Below are 20,473 nucleotides of genomic sequence, written 5' to 3' on the forward strand. Positions count from 1 at the left end.
TTTATCCCAACTCTGAAGAACCAAACCCCATAAATCTCAGGCTGAACCCCCGAACCAGCCAGGATTTATCCTTGGAGAGGGATTTGAGCAAACCAGGAGCTGAGACAGCGCAGGGGTGGAGTCGATTTGCTGCTGTAAAATGAATTTTCCCTCTGTTCAGCTGGGAATTCCCACACCCCACGGAGTTACTCCCTTCAAAGAAACACAAAATTCTGCTTTTCTTGAGGTTTGGCTCAGTATTATATTAAATCACTGTGGGCTTTCCCAGTTTCCTGGGGAAAACCTGTTCCTTCTGGCTGCCTGATACAGCATCTCCCCTGAACATATTTGGAGTGGGAAGAGCAGCTTTTTATTTACCTGCTTGTGGCTTAAAATGTCTCTTCCGTGCCTATTTTTCACTCCAGTGGGAGTGAAATATCCCATTTCAGTGGGATTTCAACGTCTCTGTGCTGAACAAACCCTGGGGATTCTCACCTCCTTTGTTCCTTGCTGTAAAATGGACACTTGTGGAGGAAATTGGATAGGGAGGGTGGGAGGTGGTTGGGAAAGCAGAGCTGGGTGTGATTAAATGCTCTTTGTGCAGGACAAGTCGTGGCTTAGGCTGCTGGAAATCCCTGTGTGGAAGGGAATCTCTGGCATGGAGGCAAAGCAAAGCACTAGAATTCCCTGGAATTCTCCTCAAACCCACCTTTGGGGCAGTTTTCTTCAGTCTGCATCTCCAGCTTGAGGTGTGACTGCCAAGTCTGGCCAAGGGAGGGTGGAGGAGAGGAGAACAAAGCCCTGGGGTGGTGTGGGATGGGAGGGAGGGGATGGTCCCAATTAATCCCTAAGCCATGGATGTGCCAGACCCCCTTCCCCAGGTGATTCCTGGGTGTAATCCCAGCCATTCCAGGCTTTCCTGGGGCTCAGCCCCTCCAGGAGCTCCAGCATGGGACAGAGGGGACACTGAGGTCCCTCTGGGTTAACCCCCGAGGCTCCCTGGGGCAGGGAGACTGTATTGGCTTCCTAATGACACTTAGCTAATCAACAATTGTGCCTTTTTAATAGTTTTGTTCAAGGCAGCTCCTTTTTCTTCTAGAATTTCTAATTCCCCAGTTGCTGTTTAATCCCTCTGATGGTTTCTTCTTTTTTAAAGAAGCTTTGGAGCAAGTGCCCATTATGTGTAGGTGATCTGGGCACGAGTGCGTGCACCCACACTTGGTACCACATTCTTCTCTTAGGCAGCTGCTGTTACCCACACCATTTGCCATTTACCATTTACCTCTACACCCTGTGCTGCCCTGGTAGTTACTGCCCTCAGTGAATAGCAGGGGGGATCATTCTGACAGCATTTTCAAGTATTTCTCTAGCCCACGGATCGTGGCTGCAGCAGTGAGATGTGAGGTTGCATCTCGCCACTGAAGGCTGCAGAATTCTCTCTTCAAGGGGAACATGTATTAAGCTGTAGGTTTGGAGGGTGCTTACATCAGTAAGGCATAATTAAGAAACTCTCATCAGACATCAGATGTGATTTTTAGGGTAACACAAAACTATTTTGCTAAGGACATCCTGTGAATTTCTGATAGTTGTAGGGGCCAAATCAGATATATCTACTGCAGTTCAAGAGATTAGGAAGGGGAAAAGGCTTTTCAAGGGAAAGACAGGTTGGATATTAGGAAAAAGTTATTTACAGAAAGAGTGATAAAGTTCTGGAATGGCTGCCCGGGGAGGTGGTGGAGTCCCCATCCCTGGGTGTGTTTAACAAAGCCTGGATGTGGCACTGGGTGCCAGGGTTCAGCCAGGGTATTGGGGCTGGGTTGGACTCCATGACCTTGAAGGTCTCTTCCAACCTGGTCATTCTGTGAGTTCTGTGGGAGACATTCCCTAAAAGGCCAGAGATGGTTATGGCTCCAGTCAGCCTTCCTCTGGGAAACCCTTCATTCCAGAAACCTGGATTGTGGCTGCCTTTCTCCTCAGAAAACAAGGTGCCCTTGGGATGACTCTGCATCTTCCCTTTCCCAGTGGGAACAGACTCCTCGTGCCCCTCATTTGGTTGAGATGAGCCAAGTGATGGGGCTGGGATGAGCCAAGTGATGGGGCTGGGATGAGCCAAGTGATGGGGCTGGGATTGAGCCAAGTGATGGGGCTGGGATTGAGCCAAGTGATGGGGCTGGGATTGAGCCAAGTGATGGAGCTGGGATGAGCCAAGTGATGGAGCTGGGATTGAGCCAAGTGATGGGGCTGGGATTGAGCCAAGTGATGGGGCTGGGATTGAGCCAAGTGATGGAGCTGGGATGAGCCAAGTGATGGAGCTGGGATTGAGCCAAGTGATGGAGCTGGGATTGAGCCAAGTGATGGAGCTGGGATGAGCCAAGTGATGGAGCTGGGATTGAGCCAAGTGATGGAGCTGGGATTGAGCCAAGTGATGGAGCTGGGATTGAGCCAAGTGATGGAGCTGGGATTGAGCCAAGTGATGGAGCTGGGATGAGCCAAGTGATGGAGCTGGGATGAGCCAAGTGTTGGAGCTGGGATTGAGCCAAGTGATGGAGCTGGGATGAGCCAAATTACAGAGCTGGGATGAGCCAAGTGATGGAGCTGAGATGCGCCAAATTACAGAGCTAGGATGAGCCAAGTGATGGAGCTGGGATTGAGCCAAGTGATGGGGCTGTGATGAGCCAAATTACAGAGCTAGGATGAGCCAAGTGATGGGGCTGGGATGAGCCAAGTGTTGGGGCTGGGATGAGCCAAGTGTTGGAGCTGGGATGAGCCAAGTGATGGGGCCAGGATTGAGCCAAGTGATGGAGCTGGGATTGAGCCAAGTGATGGAGCTGGGATTGAGCCAAGTGATGGAGCTGGGATGAGCCAAGTGATAGGGCTGAGATGAGCCAAGTGATGGGGCTGGGATTGAGCCAAGTGATGGGGCTGTGATGAGCCAAATTACAGAGCTAGGATGAGCCAAGTGATGGGGCTGGGATGAGCCAAGTGTTGGGGCTGGGATGAGCCAAGTGTTGGGGCTGGGATGAGCCAAGTGATGGAGCTGGGATGAGCCAAGTGATGGGGCTGGGATGAGCCAAGTGATGGGGCTGGGATTGAGCCAAGTGATGGGGCTGGGAAGCCAAGTGTTGGGGCTGGGATGAGCCAAGTGATGGGGCTGGGATTGAGCCAAGTGATGGGGCTGGGATGAGCCAAATTACAGAGCTGGGATGAGCCAAGTGATGGAGCTGGGATTGAGCCAAATGATGGGGCTGGGATTGAGCCAAGTGATGGGGCTGGGATTGAGCCAAGTGATGGAGCTAGGATGAGCCAAGTGATGGAGCTGGGATGAGCCAAGTGATGGGGCCAGGATTGAGCCAAGTGATGGGGCTGTGATGAGCCAAATTACAGAGCTAGGATGAGCCAAGTGTTGGGGCTGGGAAGCCAAGTGTTGGGGCTGGGAAGCCAAGTGTTGGGGCTGGGAAGCCAAGTGGTGGGGCTGGGGTTCTGCTGAGAGGCAGAAGTTGTTTTCTGAGGAAACAGAGAGGAGGATGTTCCTGTGCCTCTGGGAGCCGGGCAGGGCTCGGGGCAGGAGGCTTGCAAGTACAGTAAAATGAGTTTACCATCAAAAGGCAACAAGTCTTGTGCCGTGGCCCCAGCTGCTGACCTTTCCCTCTGGAATTCTGCCCCCTGCCCCCGGGATCATTAATCCTGGCGCTGCCAGATGACAGTAATCCATCACAGCTCTGACAGCCCTGCCCGGCACAGGATCCGCCGGGCTCTGCCCTTTCAGCCTTTCCTGTGGCAGCGACGGGGGTTTCCAATAAAAACCTTCCTTTATCGCCTTCCCCGGGCAGGGCTGGGGGAGGAGGGGCAAAAATCCCTCTGGAAAACACCGGGAATTCACCAGGGCCAAACCCCAACTGGCTCTCTGCGGGATCTGTGGGGTGGTGTTGGGGCAGTGCTGGAGGAGCATGTGGAAAATGGAATTATTGCAGCTCCTGGGAGCAGTTCTAAACTGCTCCTGGGAGCAGTTCTAAAGTTTCTCAGCTGCACAAAGGAATTTTATTTTGGGGTGGAAAACCAAACTCGAGGTTTTATCTCAGTGGATTAATTTATATTCTCTGTGTAATAGAGTTTATTAATGCATGTGTCTTTATAAAGCCCTGTTTAGCTGAGTTTATAAATGCGTGTTTCTGTCTAAATCTCGATTTAGCTGGGTTTATAAATGAAATTTCGAGGCGCTTTGGTCCTGCTTAAAGCAAAGCTGAGGGAGGGAAGCTGTCCTGGGGGTGCTGAGGTGATGGAATTATTCCAGCTCCTGGGAGCAGTTCTGTCCCTGCTCTAAAGTTTCTCAGCTGCACAAAGGAATTTTATCATTTAACCAAACTCAAGGTTTTATCTCAGTGGATAAATTTATATTCTGTGTGTAAACACATTTAGTTGAGTTTATAAATGCATGTTTCTGTATAAATCCCTGTTTAGCTGGGTTTATAAATGAAATTTTGAGGCACTTTGGTCCTGTTTAAAGCACAGCTGAGGGAGGGAAGGTGTCCTGGGGGTGCTGAGGTGCTTCAGGGAGGTCAGACCCCATGGCTGTTCCTGCTCCAGCTGGGAGCAGCTCCCTGGAAATGCTTCAGCCTTCATTCCCCAGGGATGCAGGTGATGTTTGTGCCTCTCACGGGAGTATCTGGATTAATAATTTGTGTATTTTCCCAGCTGCTGAGCTGGGGAAGTCTGGAGAAGGGTAGAAGCGTGTTTGGGGGAAAGGCAGGGTAGTAAAAAGCAGGTATTTGTTAATATTTTCTGAGCTGCTGAGAGCTTTATCCATGGCTTTTCCCTTTCTCTGCCCATCTGGATGAGAGCTGGATGAAAGTCGCTGCTGGACAAGCTAATGCCATTCCCTAAATTGGATAGAGGAAACTGGGGTGGCTTTGGCTTCATCGTCCCCCAGCTGAGCAAAGGCTTTGCTGCTGTGGCTAATTAATGAAAGAAGAGGAATTTTGGGGTGTCCTGGGGGCTTAGGAAGGAAATATTTCCCTGTTTTCCCTGCGGGTGTGACTCAGGTGATGAGTGACAGCTGGAGGTAACTTGATCATGCCCTGATTCCCAGCGCTGTCACACCAAGACAAAATGGATGCTCTGAAAGAAAACAGAAGAAATTGAGGATTTTTGGGAGGGAGGGATGGAGCCACAGAGAGTTTGGAGGGTTTGGAATTCCCTCTGTGCTCCCTGAGGGATCTGTGCCCCTGAAATGTGGGATCTTCTCTGTGGGCAGGGAAGGGGCGAGAGGCTGGGATTGATATAAACTGCTACAAAATCTGATCAAACTGCTCCTGAGCACTTTGAATCTGAGGGGTTTTCAGCCCTTTAGAGCTGCAAAAAATGGGCTGTTTGATCCAGCATCTCGTTAACCTGTGGGAATTGGCACCACGAGCTAATAATGCCTAATGGGATTCCCAGAGAAAAGACAGGGAAAAAAAATCCCCTGACATCTGCAGGGCCCGGCTCCTTTCATGGCACGGAATAAACCCATTTATAGGGCCATAAACGGGGGATCAGGGGCTGCCAACAGTGGCACCGGCCTCCCCTGGGGACTGGGGATTCCACAATTGTCCCCTACCCCCCTCCCAGCCTTCCTGCCAGGCTGGGGCTGCCCATTGTGGGGACAGGATGGGCTGGGCGGCCCTTTGATCCAGGACAGAGTTTCCCAGGCCAAATAAAAGCTCTGCCACTTCAGCTTTTTATTATTCCTTCTTCCTCTCCGTGCCTAAATCCCCTTCGTTTGGGCGTTGGCAGTTTCAGGAGCTGCCAAAGGGGCACTGATAGGTTAAAAATCAGATTTTCTTCCTTGTTAACCTGAAATGTGACAAAACCAAGCAGGAAGGATGGAGCAGGACCTGATTTTGGGATGCTCAGAGCTGCCGTGGCAGGGAATTGTTTGGGAGCACATCAGGGAATTGTTTGGGAGCACATTCAGGGAAAATGAGTTGGAGGCTGGAAGCTCTGTGGAAGGAGCAGCCTTTATTTACCTCTCCAGGTTGTTCCAAGTGTTGAACATGTGAGGGAGGATGGAATTCTGTGGAGGAGAGATGTTCTCCAGTGCTGATTCCCTTGGTTCTGCTGTTCCCAGGCAAACAGCACATCCTGGGGGATGAGGGAGCATGTTTATCCAAGGATTTTAACCCTGAGCTCATAAAACTCATTCAATAGTCCCAACTTCCCCTCTTTCTATTCCAGGAGCTGCAAGTTTTTATTGCTCTGCTAATTCCCTTTGCCCACAGGAAAGGGTTTTCCATGGAAAGGCCTCGAGCCAAGCTACAAACTCCCTGAATTTCCTGTTAGGACAGGGAGAGCTGGATCCCCCCAAGCTGCTCGTGCCCTCACCCTCTCCATGCTCCTTTTTTCCAGGAACTCCCATCAACAGGATCCCCATCATGGCCAAGCAGATCCTGGATCTCTACATGCTCTACAAGCTGGTGACCGAGAAGGGCGGGCTGGTGGAGATCATCAACAAGAAGATCTGGAGGGAGATCACCAAAGGCCTTAACCTGCCCACCTCCATCACCAGCGCCGCCTTCACCCTGCGCACCCAGTGAGCTTCAGTCCCATTCTGGGATTTTTATCTCTTATTGAAGATATTTGCTGTTATTGGGTATTTAGCTGTGGTTTTATTATAATTTATTATCATTTTAGGTGGTTATTATAAGGTGTTTGTGTTGGTGGTCGTTTATTGTTGTCAGATGCTTATCTGTTATTAAATACCTGTTGTTAGTCATTATTGTTAGGAAATTATTAGTAGTAAATATTATTTAAGGCTTTTTCTCTTCAAGCCAGGTCTCCTAAGCTCTCAGAGATAAGCATTATACCCTTGATAGTTCAGCTACCTCAGGTGGCATAAAAGTAGCAGGATGGCTCTTGTGACAGTGTTGGAAACAAAAAGTTTTAATAAAGGCAAAATAACAAAGCTCTTTACAGAGAAAAACCGAGCCAGGGAAGAGGTTCTTGCTCCTGCTAAAACACTTCACAAAAGCCACTTACTTCTCTCGTTCTCTTCTTTTTCTAGGGAATTGCTTAGGTGGGACTTTTTGGCTCCTGTCTAATTAGCTATCCCTAAGCTTGAGGTGAAGTCCCCAAGGTCCTGTGAGGTGTTTTTTAACCAAATTGAGGAGGGAAACTTGTGGGCTTTTTTCCTTTTTAAGGAGACAAAGGGTAACTTGTTTATTCCGTCAACAGGGGGCACATTCCTGCATCTATTAATAAAATATATAATATACATAGTTAGACTACAGAAAATATAATAGAATTAATCTAAAACTATATGATATGATATAATATGATATAATATAATATAATATAATATAATATAATATAATATAATATAATATAATATAATATAAATATTTAGTAGTATTATTAGTAAATATTTAGAATAGAGACTCGACAAGGTAAAGCCCCTAAAGAGGGGAAATGATTCCTCAGCATAAGGAGATCCTGAATGGAATTCTCACCCTCGCCTCCCTCCAGCCCTGGCCTTTTTACCTCATTTTTTCAGTTGTGAGTGAATTCTGGATGATTCTTTGAGGATATTTCAGCTGGGAGGGAATTTTGGATGAATTATGGCCAATATTTCAATTCCAAGGGAATTCTGTGCGATTTATAGACAATAGTTCAGTTGTGAAGGAATTCTGGATGATTTATAGAGGCTATTTCAGTTGTGAGGGAATTCTGGGTGATGTGTAGATAATAATTCAATTGTTAGGGAATTCTGGATGATTTATAGATAATATTTCAGTTGTGATGGAGTTCTGGTTGATTTATAGAGGATATTTCAGTTGTGACGGAATTCTGCCAGATTTATAAATTAAATTCCAGTTGTGTGGGAATTCTGGATGATCCTTTGAGGATATTGCTGTTGTGAGGGAATTCTGGATGATTTATAGATGGTATTTCATTTATGAGGGAATTCTGGATGATCCTTTGAGGATATTGCTGTTGTGAAGGACTTCTGGGTGGCTCTTCCCATCCTTGTGAGACCAGGAATATCCAATGGCACATTTCCCTCCAAACACTGAGCGAATCCAGGCCGAACTGTGCTTCCAAAGACCCCAGCCCTGCTGAGCACCTCGGGATGGGTCTCCCTGTCCCCGTGCTGCCTGCATGACCCCTCTCCGTGTCCCTCTCCCCAGGTACATGAAGTACCTCTACGCCTACGAGTGCGAGAAGAAGTCTCTGAGCTCCCCGGCCGAGCTCCAGGCCGCCATCGACGGCAACCGGCGCGAGGGCCGGCGGCCCAGCTACAGCTCCTCCCTGTTCAGCTACTCGCCCTCCACGCCGGGGCCTCCTTCCCTGCTGTCCCCCCCCAAAATCCGCTTCCCCATCATCGGCGTGGCGCCGGGCAGCGCCGCCGGCAACCCCCGCGTGTCGCCGGCCCTCAGGAAAGGTCAGCACGGCGGCGGCGGTGGGAATGCGGGAGCTGGCAGTGGTGGTGGTGTGGGCAATGTCCCCTGGCTGAGCGACCCCTCCTCGCCCAGGTGACGGCGTGCCCCTGACCGTGTCCATGCCGAGCCGCGTGGCCGTGCCGGTGACGCTGGGTGGCCAGCAGGCCGCCGTGGCGGCCAGGACGGCCACGCTGGAGCAGCTGAGGGAGCGGCTGGAGGCGGGAGAGCCCCCGGAGAAGAAGGTGCCGCGGATGACGGAGGAGGAGCAGCGGCTGGTGCAGCAGGCCCTGCAGCGCAACCTGTTCAGCATGGCCCGGCAGATCCCCATGAAGATCAAAATCAATGGGAAAGGTGAGGCACAGCGGGCTAAACTCCTCGGGAAGCAGCAGGGGGGGAAAGCTGCCAGCCTGGAATGTCACACACACACGGCTGGGTCACCTCTGGGGGGCCCAGGCAGAGGGCATGGCACGGAGATACTCGGATGCAAGGTTTTGTTGGGTTTTCCTTCTGGGTTTATTCTCCAGCTCGTCCAAATCCAGCCCAGATTCAGGGGAAAAGGAGACTCAGGGGTGACCTTATCACTCCACAGCTCCCTGAAGGGTGGCTGTGCTCAGGTGGGGTTGGGCTCTTTCTCCAGGGACTGACAGACCCAGAGGACACAGTCTCAAGCTGCACCAAGGGAAAGACAGGTTGGATATTAGGAAGAAGATTTTCATGGAAAGAGTCATGAAGTTCTGGAATGGCTGCCCGGGGAGGTGGTGGAGTCCCCATCCCTGGGTGTGTTTAACAAAGCCTGGATGTGGCACTGGGTGCCAGGGTTCAGTTGGGGTGTTGGGGCTCAGTTGGACTCAATGATCTTGAAGGTCTCTTCCAACCTGGTCATTCTGTGAAATTCTGCGAAATTCTGTGACCTTTGCCACGTTCCCAAAGCTCCGAGCTTGTCAAGTTTGGCACAACTTGGAAGCAAGGGAAAAGCTGCTCTTGCTCCAGCAGTGCTGCTTTGAGGTGCTTGGCCACAAATATGGCTGGGAAAGGTCAAAGCAGGTTCCTCTGAAGCAGCAATTCTCTTTTTTAGAACTTATTTCTTTTTTAGATTGTATTACTTTTAAAAAATGTTCGTATTTCTGGGCTTCTTCCCCAGCCTGTATTCAAACAATTCGTCCTGAATCCTAACAATGATTTCTGTGATGTCAGTGCTCCCAGTTCCTGGCAGCTCCGCATCCAACCGAACTCCACATCAAACCACAAGAGCCAGTGATAAGGAATACAAATTTTATCCAGGAGTGTTCGTTCCCTCTCACCTCGCTTCTGCTTTCCCCCTGAACTTCCTAAATCCAAACGCTGGGAACCATTGCAGTCCCTACAAACAGGAACATCCTGAGCATTCAGGGATGGGGTTCCCACCTTTGTAGGGGCTGCCTTGTCTTCCGTGCCCTCCTTTTCCCCACTGCACCATAAAAACCAGGTGGAGCTTTGGGAGCTGCTCCGAGGGGTGGTTTTGATAAGCTCAGCGTGGCTTGGTAACAACATTTAGGTTCAATGTGGAGTTTTTAGGGAGGAGCAATCCCAAAATCCAGGCTCACCCTCGTGGAGCTTTGGGAGCTGCTGGAAGAGTTCCACGTTCAGCTCCCCTCAAACACAGCTGCCCATCCCTGCCCAGGCTGGGGAAAATCCTGATTTTCCTGGAGTGTCCCTGGCTTTTCCCTCCCTCCAGTGGCCGCTGGAGCTGCTGCAGTCGGAGCACAGCGAGCCACAGCAAAATCCGGCTGGGAGTTAAATCCGGGCTTGCCTCGTGTGCTCCCAGCCCTTCCCTGGGACAGGAATGGGAATTTTGGAAACATTTCCCAATGCCAGCGGGCTCCCAGCCTCACCTAGGCCTTTCAGCACCCCTGTAGCCTTGTCCTGGAATGTTTGCGTTGGAAGGGACCTCAAAGCCACTGGCAGGGACACTTCCATGTCCCAGGGTGCTCCAAGCCCCGTCCCGCCTGGCCTCGGGCACTCCAGGAATGTGGGCATTCTGTGGGGACATCCCGCCCACAGAGGGGACCAAGGGGGGCTGTGCTCACCTCCGGGGAGTGCCAGCAGTGGGATCGTTGCCCTCTAACTCTGCCTCCCTCCCTTCCTGGGACAAGACAAGGCCGACTCCGCGGCGGCGGCGCTGAACCTGTCCCCCAACGGCATCGGCAGCATCAACATGTCCGTGGAGATCAACGGCACCACCTACGCTGGTGAGAGCCCTGCTGGAACGGGACAGCCCTCCTGGGCACGGGGACAGCCCTCCTGGGCACGGGGACAGCCTTTCTGGGCACGGGGACAGCCCTCCCGGCATGGGGACAGCCCTCCCGGGCACGGGGACAGCCCTCCCGGGCACGGGGACAGCCCTCCTGGGCACGGGGACAGCCCTCCCGGCATGGGGACAGCCCTCCTGGGCACGGGGACAGCCCTCCTGGACACGGGGACAGCCCTCCCGGGACGGGGACAGCCCTCCCGGGCACGGGGACAGCCCTCCCGGGACGGGGACAGCCCTCCCGGGACGGGGACAGCCCTCCTGGGCACGGGGACAGCCTTTCTGGGCACGGGGACAGCCCTCCTGGGCACAGGGACAGCCCTCCCGGGCACGGGGACAGCCCTCCTGGGCATGGGGACAGCCCTCCTGGGCGTGGGGACAGCCTTTCTGGTCGTGGGGACAGCCCTCCTGGGACCACCTTGGGGGAGTGGGACAGCCCCCTGGGAACGGGGAGATCCCTCCTGGGAACAGGGAGATCCCTCCTGGAATGGGACAGCCCTCCTGGGACCGGGACAGCCCTCCTGGGTGTGGGGAGATCCCCCCAGGGACTGGGACAGCCCTCCCGGGCATGGGCGATCCCTCCTTGGGGCGGGAATGGGTGGGATGGGGGTGGTCCCTGCCAAATGGCAGCGGGAGGCAATTCTTGTTCACTGGGCTGGGCAGGAGGAGCGCCTTTCCCTCTGTTAGTGCTTTAAAATTTGGGGGAAGGGTTTTGAAATCCCTGTGGAAGCATTAATAAGGAGAATTGTCCCTGTTCTGCTGAGGAGGGGCTTTGCTTGGCTCTCCCAGCAGGAATTGTCCCCTGGAGCAGTTCCCTTCTGCAGGCCACGCCTGCACATCCTTGGCCAAATCCCAGGTGGGAAGCCTGGCACTGCCTGACCCTAACCCCCGAAGGCAGAACCCATTTGGGATCTGTTTTCTGTAGGGACAGCACCCCTGTGACAGGCTCCAGCTCCAGACACCCCTTCCCTGCTGAGCACAGGAGCCAGACCAGCCATCCCGAGCTGGGATGGGCTCGGGGGCTGGGAAAGCCTCCCCTGTGCCCAGCCTCACCCTCTGTGTGCCCGCAGGGGTGCTGTTTGCCCAGAAGCCCGTGGTGCAGCTCCTGGCCAGCTCGGGCCCGCAGAGCTCGTGCAGCAGCAGCAGCAGCAGCAGCAGCAGCTCCCACTGCTCCCCCAGCCCTACCTCATCGCGGGGCACGCCCGGCGCAGAGCCCTCCACCAGCTGGTCCCTGTGACGGCCGCTGCCCCGGGAGTGCGCACATACCTCACCTCAAGGAACCTGCTCTCGTGGCTGCAGCACCTGGAGGATGATGATGATGATGGTGGTGGTGGTGGTGGTGGTGGTGAAACCTTTCCATGCCAGCGAGTTTTCCTTCATCGTCTATTTGTCCGGCCTTTTTTTGGCTTTGTTCCCTCCCTTTCCTTCCTCCCTTTTCCTCTTTGTTTCCTCCTCCTCCTCCCCCCAGGGTGTGTGGTGTTCCCGTGGAGAGGGGGCACACCTGGCGTTTCTCAATCAGGGATGGCTCCGAGGCCACAGCTCCTGGGATGTCACCAGGGCAGGGAAAGGACTGGGGCTGGGAGCCCTGGTTCTGCTGGCAGCCCTGGTTCTGCTGGAGCCCTGGTCCTGCTGGGAACCAGGGGCCACCAGGGCTCTTCCCACCCGCAACTCCATGTTTTGACAATCCTGAGAGCCGGGGGGTGCCTGGCCCTGTCCTCCCGTGGCAATCTGCTCATGTCCCTTCCTGCTGTGTCCCCGTGTCCTCAGGGGAGGCTCCTGAGCCTCCCTCCTGCTCCTCTCCACGGTTCTGGCACCATCAGCTGCTTGATTCTGGCTGGTGCCACCTCCCCCCTCGAGTCCTGAATGTCCCCGAGTGTCCCTGAGGAGCGGCACGGACAGCCTGGGTATGCTGGGGCTCCGTGTCCCCGCTCTGTCCCCGAAGCAGGGTCACTCGGGTTGGTGCAGGCTCCCTGGAGCAGCTCTGGAAGCTCTGCAGGGCTGTGTGCTGAGCACAGGGGTGCAGGGGGATCCCAGCTGGGCACTGTGCAGGTGGGCTGGTTCATGTGGGGATCTGGGGCTCTGAACAAGCCCCCTCTGACTGTACCCGAGCAGGGCAGACCTTCTGCTCCCAGCGAGGAGCAGGGCCCAGGGAATCCAGCCCTTCGTGGCCCTGGCACCCCCGGCTGGGAGCAGGGCTGGAGCTCCCTGTGAATCAGCTGCTCAGGTGGCCTGGTGCTGTCCTCCTGTCCCTCTGGCCTTTCCCCATCCCCTGCCTTGGTGACATCCCTGCCATCCCTCGTGCCCCGGTGACGTCCTTCCCGTGCTGCAGGCCCGAGTCAGGTTTTTTGAGCAGACGAAATACCTCAGATATGTACTTGTTGGGTTGTTTTGTTTGTGTTGGGTTGGTTTTTTTTAACCTCTTCAGGAAGTATTGGCATATCCTATCGCTTGGGGGTTTTCATAGGTGGGTTTGCTGACTTTGTGTTTGCTTTTATTTCTGTTGGCTTTTAAATGGATCACCAAAGACAGGGAGTTCAGACAAGGCTGAGCAGAGGAGCAGTGGCTCCCCCACCCTCCGGGAGCCCAGCTCCAGCATCATCCCGGGACACGTGCACGGCAGGACAGCGGGAAAACGGGGCAGGGCTGACCCTGGCCCTTGCATCTGTGCGTTCTCCTCGGCCCGCAGTGCCCAGGACTCTCTGGGATCGGGAGCTGCACGTGTCCTGGGAGGGATGCTGCTCCCGGCTGTCCCCAGCTGCTCTCAGAGGGAGCGCTGCCCTCCCTGTGGGTGGGGAAGCCGGGCTGACCCACGGGCTCCGTGGCATTTCATCCACACACACTCCTAGAGGGTTTTCCAGCCTCTGGGACTCAGTCAGATTATTTTTTCCCCTTTTTTTGGGTTTTCTTTTGGTTGTTTTATTTTATTCTTGGGTGGGGTTGGGGCTGTTTCCTCTGAGTGGGACTGGGGCACTTTCTGCTTTTCCCTCTGCTCTGCTCCTTGGCCCCGGGGAGCAGAGGCTGCTCCGGGGTGGGGCTGCTTTGTCTCACTTGCTAACGTTGTGTTTTCTTGCACAGAAAGGCACTCGAATCACTGAACTGCTTGGACACTACTAGAGTATTAATGTTTATAAGCTTTACTCAACCTAGACTGGAACTAGCCAGGGACTAACAGATTGTTTTGTATCCAATTCAGGGAAAGAATCAGGTCGGGAAGCGTAACAGATACCTCAGTTAAATAAGCTGCAACAATAAACCGGTCCTTTTCCCAGCCCGGGGTGACAAGGACCATCCAGACTGTGAAGAGTTAACCCTTTCCCTCAGCCTGGCTTTGGCCCTGGCAGCCTGAGCTGCGGGTCTCCTGCTGAGCTGCCAGGCTTTGGGTGGGGGGTGCTGGAAACCAGCAGCAGAGCGGGGGAGGCCGAGCGGGGGCCGCCCCAGCCCCGTGTAGTACTCAGGGTTTGATGCTGCCAGCAGGACGTTCCCGAGGGCAGTGCTCCATCCTCCCCCAGCTCCACACACCAGCCAAAAACCCCCGGCCAGCCCCCAGCTTGCTCCCCCGGCGCTTCCAGGGGGGAAAAGCGAGCCGAGCCTGCTCCCGGGGCTGCGGGGAAGGCACGGAGGGTGGCATGAGGGGAGGCTGCGTGTGCCTGCTCGTTCCCAGGGGACTGCGATCAGATGTTCTCTCCAAACAGCTGCAGCAGCCTTGCTAACTAGTTTTCTTACCTATTTAAAAGAGAGAAAAAAAATAATAAAATAAGTAAATAAAAACAAATGTGATAGCCTAGGCGGTGGATAAATACCTCAACGTCTCCTTCCAACAAGTGTCTGTATATGTTGTTGTTGGGTTTTTTCTATCTTACAGGTTATCTGAATGTTTATATTCCAATAAACTTCTACCTCTTCACACCGTGACCCCCACGCCTGCTTTGTGTCCCCGGCTGGCTCCCTGAGGGCAGAGAATTCCCAGATATTCCCAGAGGCTGGGCTGTGTCCTTGAGGGGACCCTGAGGGCAGAGAATTCCCAGATATTCCCAGAGGCTGGGCTGTGTCCTTGCGGGGATCCTGAGGGCAAAGAATTCCCAGATATTCCCAGAGGCTGGGCTGTGTCCTTGCGGGGACCCTGAGGGTAAAGAATTCCCAGATATTCCCAGAGGCTGGGCTGTGTCCTTGCGGGGATCCTGAGGGCAAAGAATTCCCAGATATTCCCAGAGGCTGGGCTGTGTCCTTGCGGGGATCCTGAGGGCAAAGAATTCCCAGATATTCCCAGAGGCTGGGCTGTGTCCTTGCAGGGACCCTGAGCTCCCAGTTTGGAGCTGGCCCGATGGAACGGTGGCGGCTCCAGGCTGGATTCTGACCGAAGCCGCACGGGATCTCCTGTCCCAGGTGTCGCCGTCCCCGCCCCGGTCCCTTACCCATCTCCCAAATCCCTTCTCTGTCACCAAAGCGCCTCGAACGCCTCCCCGCTGTTTGCGCAGCACCCGGCGCTGTTTCTCCAGTCATTGAACCACCTGGGCAGCGGCAGGGAGCCGTGCCAGTCCCTCCCGTGCCAGCCTTGCCGGTGCCCCGTGCCCACATTTGCCGTGGCCGGGTGCCGCGGTGGGCATGGAGCCCTCGACCTTCCTCATCCTCAGCCCGTGGAACCAGAACCGCTGCCCTTCCCTCGTAGCTCGGCTGCAGGTGAGCTCCCCGGGCTCCGCTCCCAGCCTATCCCAGCCTCGGCCCCCACCTCCCCTCCCGTCCTGCCCACCCCTCCCGCCTCCGGCTCTGCCAGCCCCGGCTTCCCCTTGGCAGCGCGGCTGGGGCGGCTCGAGGACTCCCCCGGGCCAGGCCATGCCCGGAGCAGGTAAGGCGGGGTCCCTGCGGGGTTTGCTCAGGGATCTCCCCCGGCCGCGGGGTGCTCCGCTCAGCTCAGCTGAGCCGGGCTCAGCCCAGCAGCGGCCCCGTGCTGCTCATCCCAAGCCCCGCAGCCCCTGCCCGGTGGAGCTGGGTCCCGCAGGGGATCCTGGAGCGGGCATCCCAAAGGTGCGGTGCACATGGGCAGCCCTGCAGCTCCCCGTGTGTGTGTGTCCGTGCGCCCGGGCCGGACGCGCTCCGGCCCTCCCAACCCACTGTCCCAGCCGCGGGCATCGGCAGGCGCTGTTTGGGCTGGAATACAATCCCTGAAGGGAAATTCCAGCCAGCCCCCTCCCCTCCATCCCTCCCTAAATGCCACCATTCAGCTGATCCCAGCCACCACCCGGCTCCCGAACAAACAACAAAGCGCTGCGGAGCGCCCAGCGCGGATTAAGGCACCTGGGCAGGGCGGCCCGGCCCCGCGGGGTGAGACAATGCCCGCTTTTCTCCTCACGACATCGCCATTCCTTCATGGACCCGGCTCAGGCTCTGGCACAGCTTCGTCCCGGCCCTGTTCTCCTTAATCCCTCGCTCCAGTGCTGGAAGCGAAGCCAGCTCTGGGCACAGGGAGGTTTTCTGCCAGCACAGCCGCACAGATGCCACCTCTGAAACTCAGGAACTAAGTTCCAAAGGAGCTTCAGCCCTCGTGTCCAGGAGTTGCTTCCCTGCTCCCTAAATGCCCAGTGTGCAGGGATGCCCTCTTTCCAGGGAGCCCAAAACCCCGTGGGCATGCCTGCAGGGAGGGACAAAATCCAGCTCGTCACCGCTCAGGGAGGAGGTTCCCCGCTTTGGGACGGGGCTTGGCTTGTCTCAGCCCTCAGGGGCCGCTGCCGCCTTGAATCCAGCCCGGGCACCCCAAATCCCCCCTGGCAGGTGCCCCCACTCCCCCGCACACCCTGTGAGCCCCCACCGAGGCCCGGCTGATCGCGCCCGAGCCGCGCCAGCCTGGCAGCGGCGCTGATAACCGCCCGCTTTCCAGGGCCCTTATCACGGCCGGGGTGAGGCCGGCTTTGTTTCAGCCCCGGACCCGTGCCAGGCTGCCCGAGCGCGGCTCCTGTCCCACCTGCTGCCTTTGGGATGTTCCAGCTCAATCCCGGCTTACAAAGAGAGGGGAGGGAGCCCGGGGAGGGGGCACCCGGCTCGTCCCAGCTGCCCCGGAGCCGGGGAGAGCCGCGCTGGCACGGCCCCGCTGGGATCCGCCCGCTAACGGTGCCCGTCTCTCTCTCCAGCGCACCTGCAGGTCTCCCTCGGCGCGGGGCTGTCCCTCCTCTGCCTCGGCGTCCTCCTGGGCTGTGCCATGTGCTGGTGGCACCGCCGGCGCCCGGGCCGCCCCCTGGGCCAGCAGCGAGTGGAGCTGGGGCCGGCTCTGCCCGCAGCCACGGTGCCGGTGCCCATCCAGCAGCACCGCGAGGAGCTGACGGGAGAGGCGCCGGGTGCCCGGGAGAAGGAGATTTCCCCGGCATCGCCGGCACCCCGCGGGGGCTCGCCCCATGGCAGAGCGTCCCTGCCCGCCCTCCCCTTCCTCCCGCAGCTGGCGGGGCTGTGGCAGCGCCGCTGCACCATCGTCGGCACCAAACTCCCCCGCAACGAGCGGAGCCCGCTGGTCCCCGCCGCCCCGGGCTCCCCGCCGCGCTCAGGGCAGCGTCCCCGGCTCCACTGCGACCTCTGCTACTCCCTGCCCGAGGCCACCCTCACTGTCACCATCCTCGGCGTGTCGCACCTGCCCCAGGGCCACCAGGGTTACCGCGTCAAGGTGTCCCTGGTGCCGCTGTCCCGCCGCGTGTCCGTGCGCCGCAGGAGCCTCCGCCCCGGCTGCCGCCGGCCGCGCCGGTGCCGGTTCGGCCCGTGCGGCCCGGAGGAGCTGGGCAGCTGCACCCTGCGCTTTGCTGTCTACGCCAGGTCACGGAGCCTCCAGGATTCCTTCGTGGGCGAGGTCCTGTTCCCCTGTGCCGAGGTCTCCTGGGACCCCCGCGCCCCCTCCAGCTACTCCTGGGAGCTGGCGAGCACCAAAACCAAGCTCAGCAAGGTCAGCACGGCAGCGGCTTCAGTGCTTGGGCTGGGTTTTGCTTGATTTCAGAGCCCTGGAACTCCACGGGCGGAGGCAGAGCCTCCTCCAAGCAGCACCAGGAGCCCCGTGTCCACGGCAGTGCCCCCCGCTCCCGGGGCTTTGCACCTCATCCTCAGGGGGTGCTGGGGAGGAAGGGGCAAACAGAGCTGGCAGCATCCCTGCAGCGCTGGTGGGCACCAAACCCACCTGGCTGCCTCATTCCTGCCCATCCCGGACCTTGGTGAGAGAGGAGCATCGCTGGGCTGGAAGGGATGGAGCAGGAAGGGCTGGATGAGGTTGGAGGTGGAAGGACATGATGAGGTCAGAGACGGAAGGACTGGGTGACGTTAGAACTGGAAGGACATGATGAGGTTGGAGGTTGAAGGGCTGGGTGAGATTGGATGTGAAAGGGCTGGATGAGGTCGGAGGTGAAAGGGCTGGATGAGGTCAGAGCTGGAAGGACACGATGAGGTCGGAGGTGAAAGGACACGGTGAGGTCAGAGGTGGAAGGACATGGTGAGGTCGGAGGTGGAAGGACACGATGAGGTCGGAGGTGAAAGGACACGATGAGGTCGGAGCTGGAAGGACACAGTGAGGTCAGAGGTGGAAGGACATGGTGAGGTCGGAGCTAGAAGGACACAGTGAGGTCAGAGGAGGTTTCACAGTGTCCCCTGCTCTCTCCTCCGTTCCAGCGCTGCCGTGCTCCCGGCTTGAGCTGCAGCGTGCTCTCCTCGCCCCCCCGGCCCCTGGGCCAGCTCCTGCTGCTGCTGCAGCACCAGGCTCCGGCCGGGCGCATCAAGGTGCTGCTGCGCAAGGCAGAGGCCCTGGGCCGGCTCTCCCGCGTGCCAGGCACCCCAGGTAGGGCACGGGGACCGGGATGTGACCAGGTGGGCACCAGGAAAGGCTTCCCCTCCTTTTGCTTGGCAGATTCTCTTATTCCCTCTTGAACTTCTCTCTTCCAAGCACAGGGGAGGGTTGGAATGGGATGATCTCTGGGGCTCCTTCCAACACAAACCACTCTGTGATTCTATCACTGGATGAAAATGAGCACTGGGAGCGTAATACAGATCTAGGTATCTCCAGTATGGCTCCAAAGTGCTTGAAATATATCTATTTATGGTCCAAAATTAGCCTGTGGCTTTCTGTCCTGCTGGCCATTGTCACCTCTGGCTGTCCCTGCTCTCTGGAATGTGAGCTGAGGACTTTGGAGGTCCCTGCTCGCCAGAAGGGAGGGGCAGGTGAAACCTCAGGAGCTCTGTGCTGTCCCCACAGCTCCACAGAGCCCCACAGGGGTCCTGCAGCCCCCCAGGCACCACCTGGGAGCTGCCAGCCTCCCTCGCTGGTGTGTCCCCCTCTCTCCAGGGCTCTGTCCCCATTTCCAGGCCACTACGTCATCATCCACCTCCACCACGACGGCCACATCATCGACACCAAGGAGACCAAGTCTGTCAGCGGCTACAACCCCGTGTGGAACACGCCCTTCCTCTTCACCATCCCCGCCGGGGACATCCAGCAGCAGGAGCTGGCCTTGGAGTTCGTGGTCATGCAGGTGAGGTGACCACGGCTGAGGAGGTGTCCAGGTTCAGGAGGTGACCTGGCTCACCTGTGCTCTGCACCCGGCGGGCTCAGCCCCCGCAGGAGCCGATTCCCACCACCCTGGGGAGGTTTCTGGGGTGGGATGGCTCCTCTCCGGAGAAGGGAAGGCCACCAGCCGTGACTCCTGCCCTGTGCTGCCCCAGGCTCGGCTCTGCGGCCGCGGCTCGGCGCTGGGCCGTGTCCAGGTGGGGCCAGGCGCCCCCGGGGCTGGGGTGCCACACTGGAGGGACATGTGCAGCCGGGCACCGCTGGAATCGGAGTGCTGGCACCGCATCCAGCCTGCACCTTGATCCTGGCCCAGGACTCCGAATGAGCCAAGGGGGTCTCTGAGCTGTGCAGAGGGGAGGTGGCACCCACAGACCACGGGGGAAGTCAGGCCTCCATCTCCAGGGCTGGAGATCACTGGAGGTCGGCACAAGCCCATCCCAAAGGGCTCCGGAGGGGACTGAGCCCATCTGAGGTGGCCCCAGCCTCGGGGGGAGAAAAGGAGCTTTGTCTGCTCCATCCACTCTCTGCACCGAAATCTTGGCTGTGGAGGAGCCAGGTGGGACAAGCACCCAGCTGGCATCCCTGTGGCCACCACAGTGGAGGCATCTCCTGCCCCTTCCAGCCCACCTGATGATAAAGGAGTCCATTGACATTTTTAATTGATTGCTGGCCCTAATGAGTGCTTGATAAATAAATAAAGGGTTGGGAATGACCACATGTGTGGAGCTCTCTCTCTTGTCCATGGGCCACCACAGTGAAGACCATGGGAGGGTCAGCACAGGGAGGAAGGCTGTGGCCAGGGTTGTCACTGTGGGGGTCATCATGGTGAGGATGACCATGGTGAGGAAGGCCCTGTGGTGAGGAAGGCCTGCAGTGAGATAAGGCGTGATGAGGAAGACCATGGTGAGGCAGATGAAGAAGGGAGGAAGACCATGCTGAGGGAGACGCTGGCTATGGTGAAGGGACACTCTAGTGAGGAAGGTCACGGTGAGGAAGACTGAGGAGGAAGACCCTGGTGAGGAAGGCTTTGTGGAAGGTGAGGATGGCCATGGAGAGGAAGGCTGTGGTGAGGATGGCCCTGGCCACCACGGTGAGTCAGAGCATGGCGAGGAAAGGCGTGGTGCTGAGGGTGAGGATGGCCATGGTGAGGATGATCAAGGTGAGGAGTCCCACAGGGAGGAAGCCGTGCTGAGGGTGAGGACAGTGGTGGTGATGGACGGCCATGGTGAGGATGGCCATGGTGAGGATGGCCACGGTGAGGATGGGCAT

General features: G+C 56.9%; 2 protein-coding genes across 2 annotated transcripts in view; both read left to right on the plus strand.

Annotated features, from left to right (window-relative positions):
* ARID3B (AT-rich interaction domain 3B) overlaps positions 1-12,431 on the plus strand; it is a 37,045-nt gene extending 24,614 nt beyond the window's left edge. The window contains exons 5-9 of the mRNA XM_068204348.1: positions 6,364-6,547; positions 8,142-8,395; positions 8,487-8,744; positions 10,526-10,621; positions 11,751-12,431. Coding sequence (XP_068060449.1) covers positions 6,364-6,547; positions 8,142-8,395; positions 8,487-8,744; positions 10,526-10,621; positions 11,751-11,917 — 959 coding nt within the window. The 3' untranslated portion in view covers positions 11,918-12,431. The remainder of the gene's footprint in view (positions 1-6,363; positions 6,548-8,141; positions 8,396-8,486; positions 8,745-10,525; positions 10,622-11,750) is intronic.
* Positions 12,432-15,282: 2,851 nt separating this feature from the next.
* LOC137481782 (synaptotagmin-5-like) lies at positions 15,283-19,506 on the plus strand. Its single transcript, XM_068203684.1, has 6 exons — positions 15,283-15,357; positions 15,472-15,523; positions 16,803-17,599; positions 18,313-18,478; positions 19,003-19,169; positions 19,360-19,506. Exons 1-6 carry the CDS (start codon positions 15,283-15,285, stop codon positions 19,504-19,506), a joined length of 1,404 nt encoding a protein of 467 aa, XP_068059785.1.
* The last annotated feature ends 967 nt before the right edge of the window (positions 19,507-20,473 follow it).

The sequence above is a fragment of the Anomalospiza imberbis genome, chromosome 13 (assembly GCF_031753505.1).
Source record: "Anomalospiza imberbis isolate Cuckoo-Finch-1a 21T00152 chromosome 13, ASM3175350v1, whole genome shotgun sequence".
Lineage (NCBI taxonomy): Eukaryota > Metazoa > Chordata > Aves > Passeriformes > Viduidae > Anomalospiza > Anomalospiza imberbis.

What these genes read in the sequence shown, in the direction of transcription:
- LOC137481782 (XM_068203684.1), top strand. Translation starts at nt 15,283, where the DNA reads ATGGAGCCCTCGACCTTCCTCATCCTCAGCCCGTGGAACCAGAACCGC. An exon ending in CCAGGCCATGCCCGGAGCAG is followed by an intron (nt 15,524 to 16,802) that starts GTAAGGCGGGGT and finishes CTCTCTCTCCAG; the next exon opens with CGCACCTGCAGGTCTCCCTC. An exon ending in CCGCGTGCCAGGCACCCCAG is followed by an intron (nt 18,479 to 19,002) that starts GTAGGGCACGGG and finishes CCCCATTTCCAG; the next exon opens with GCCACTACGTCATCATCCAC.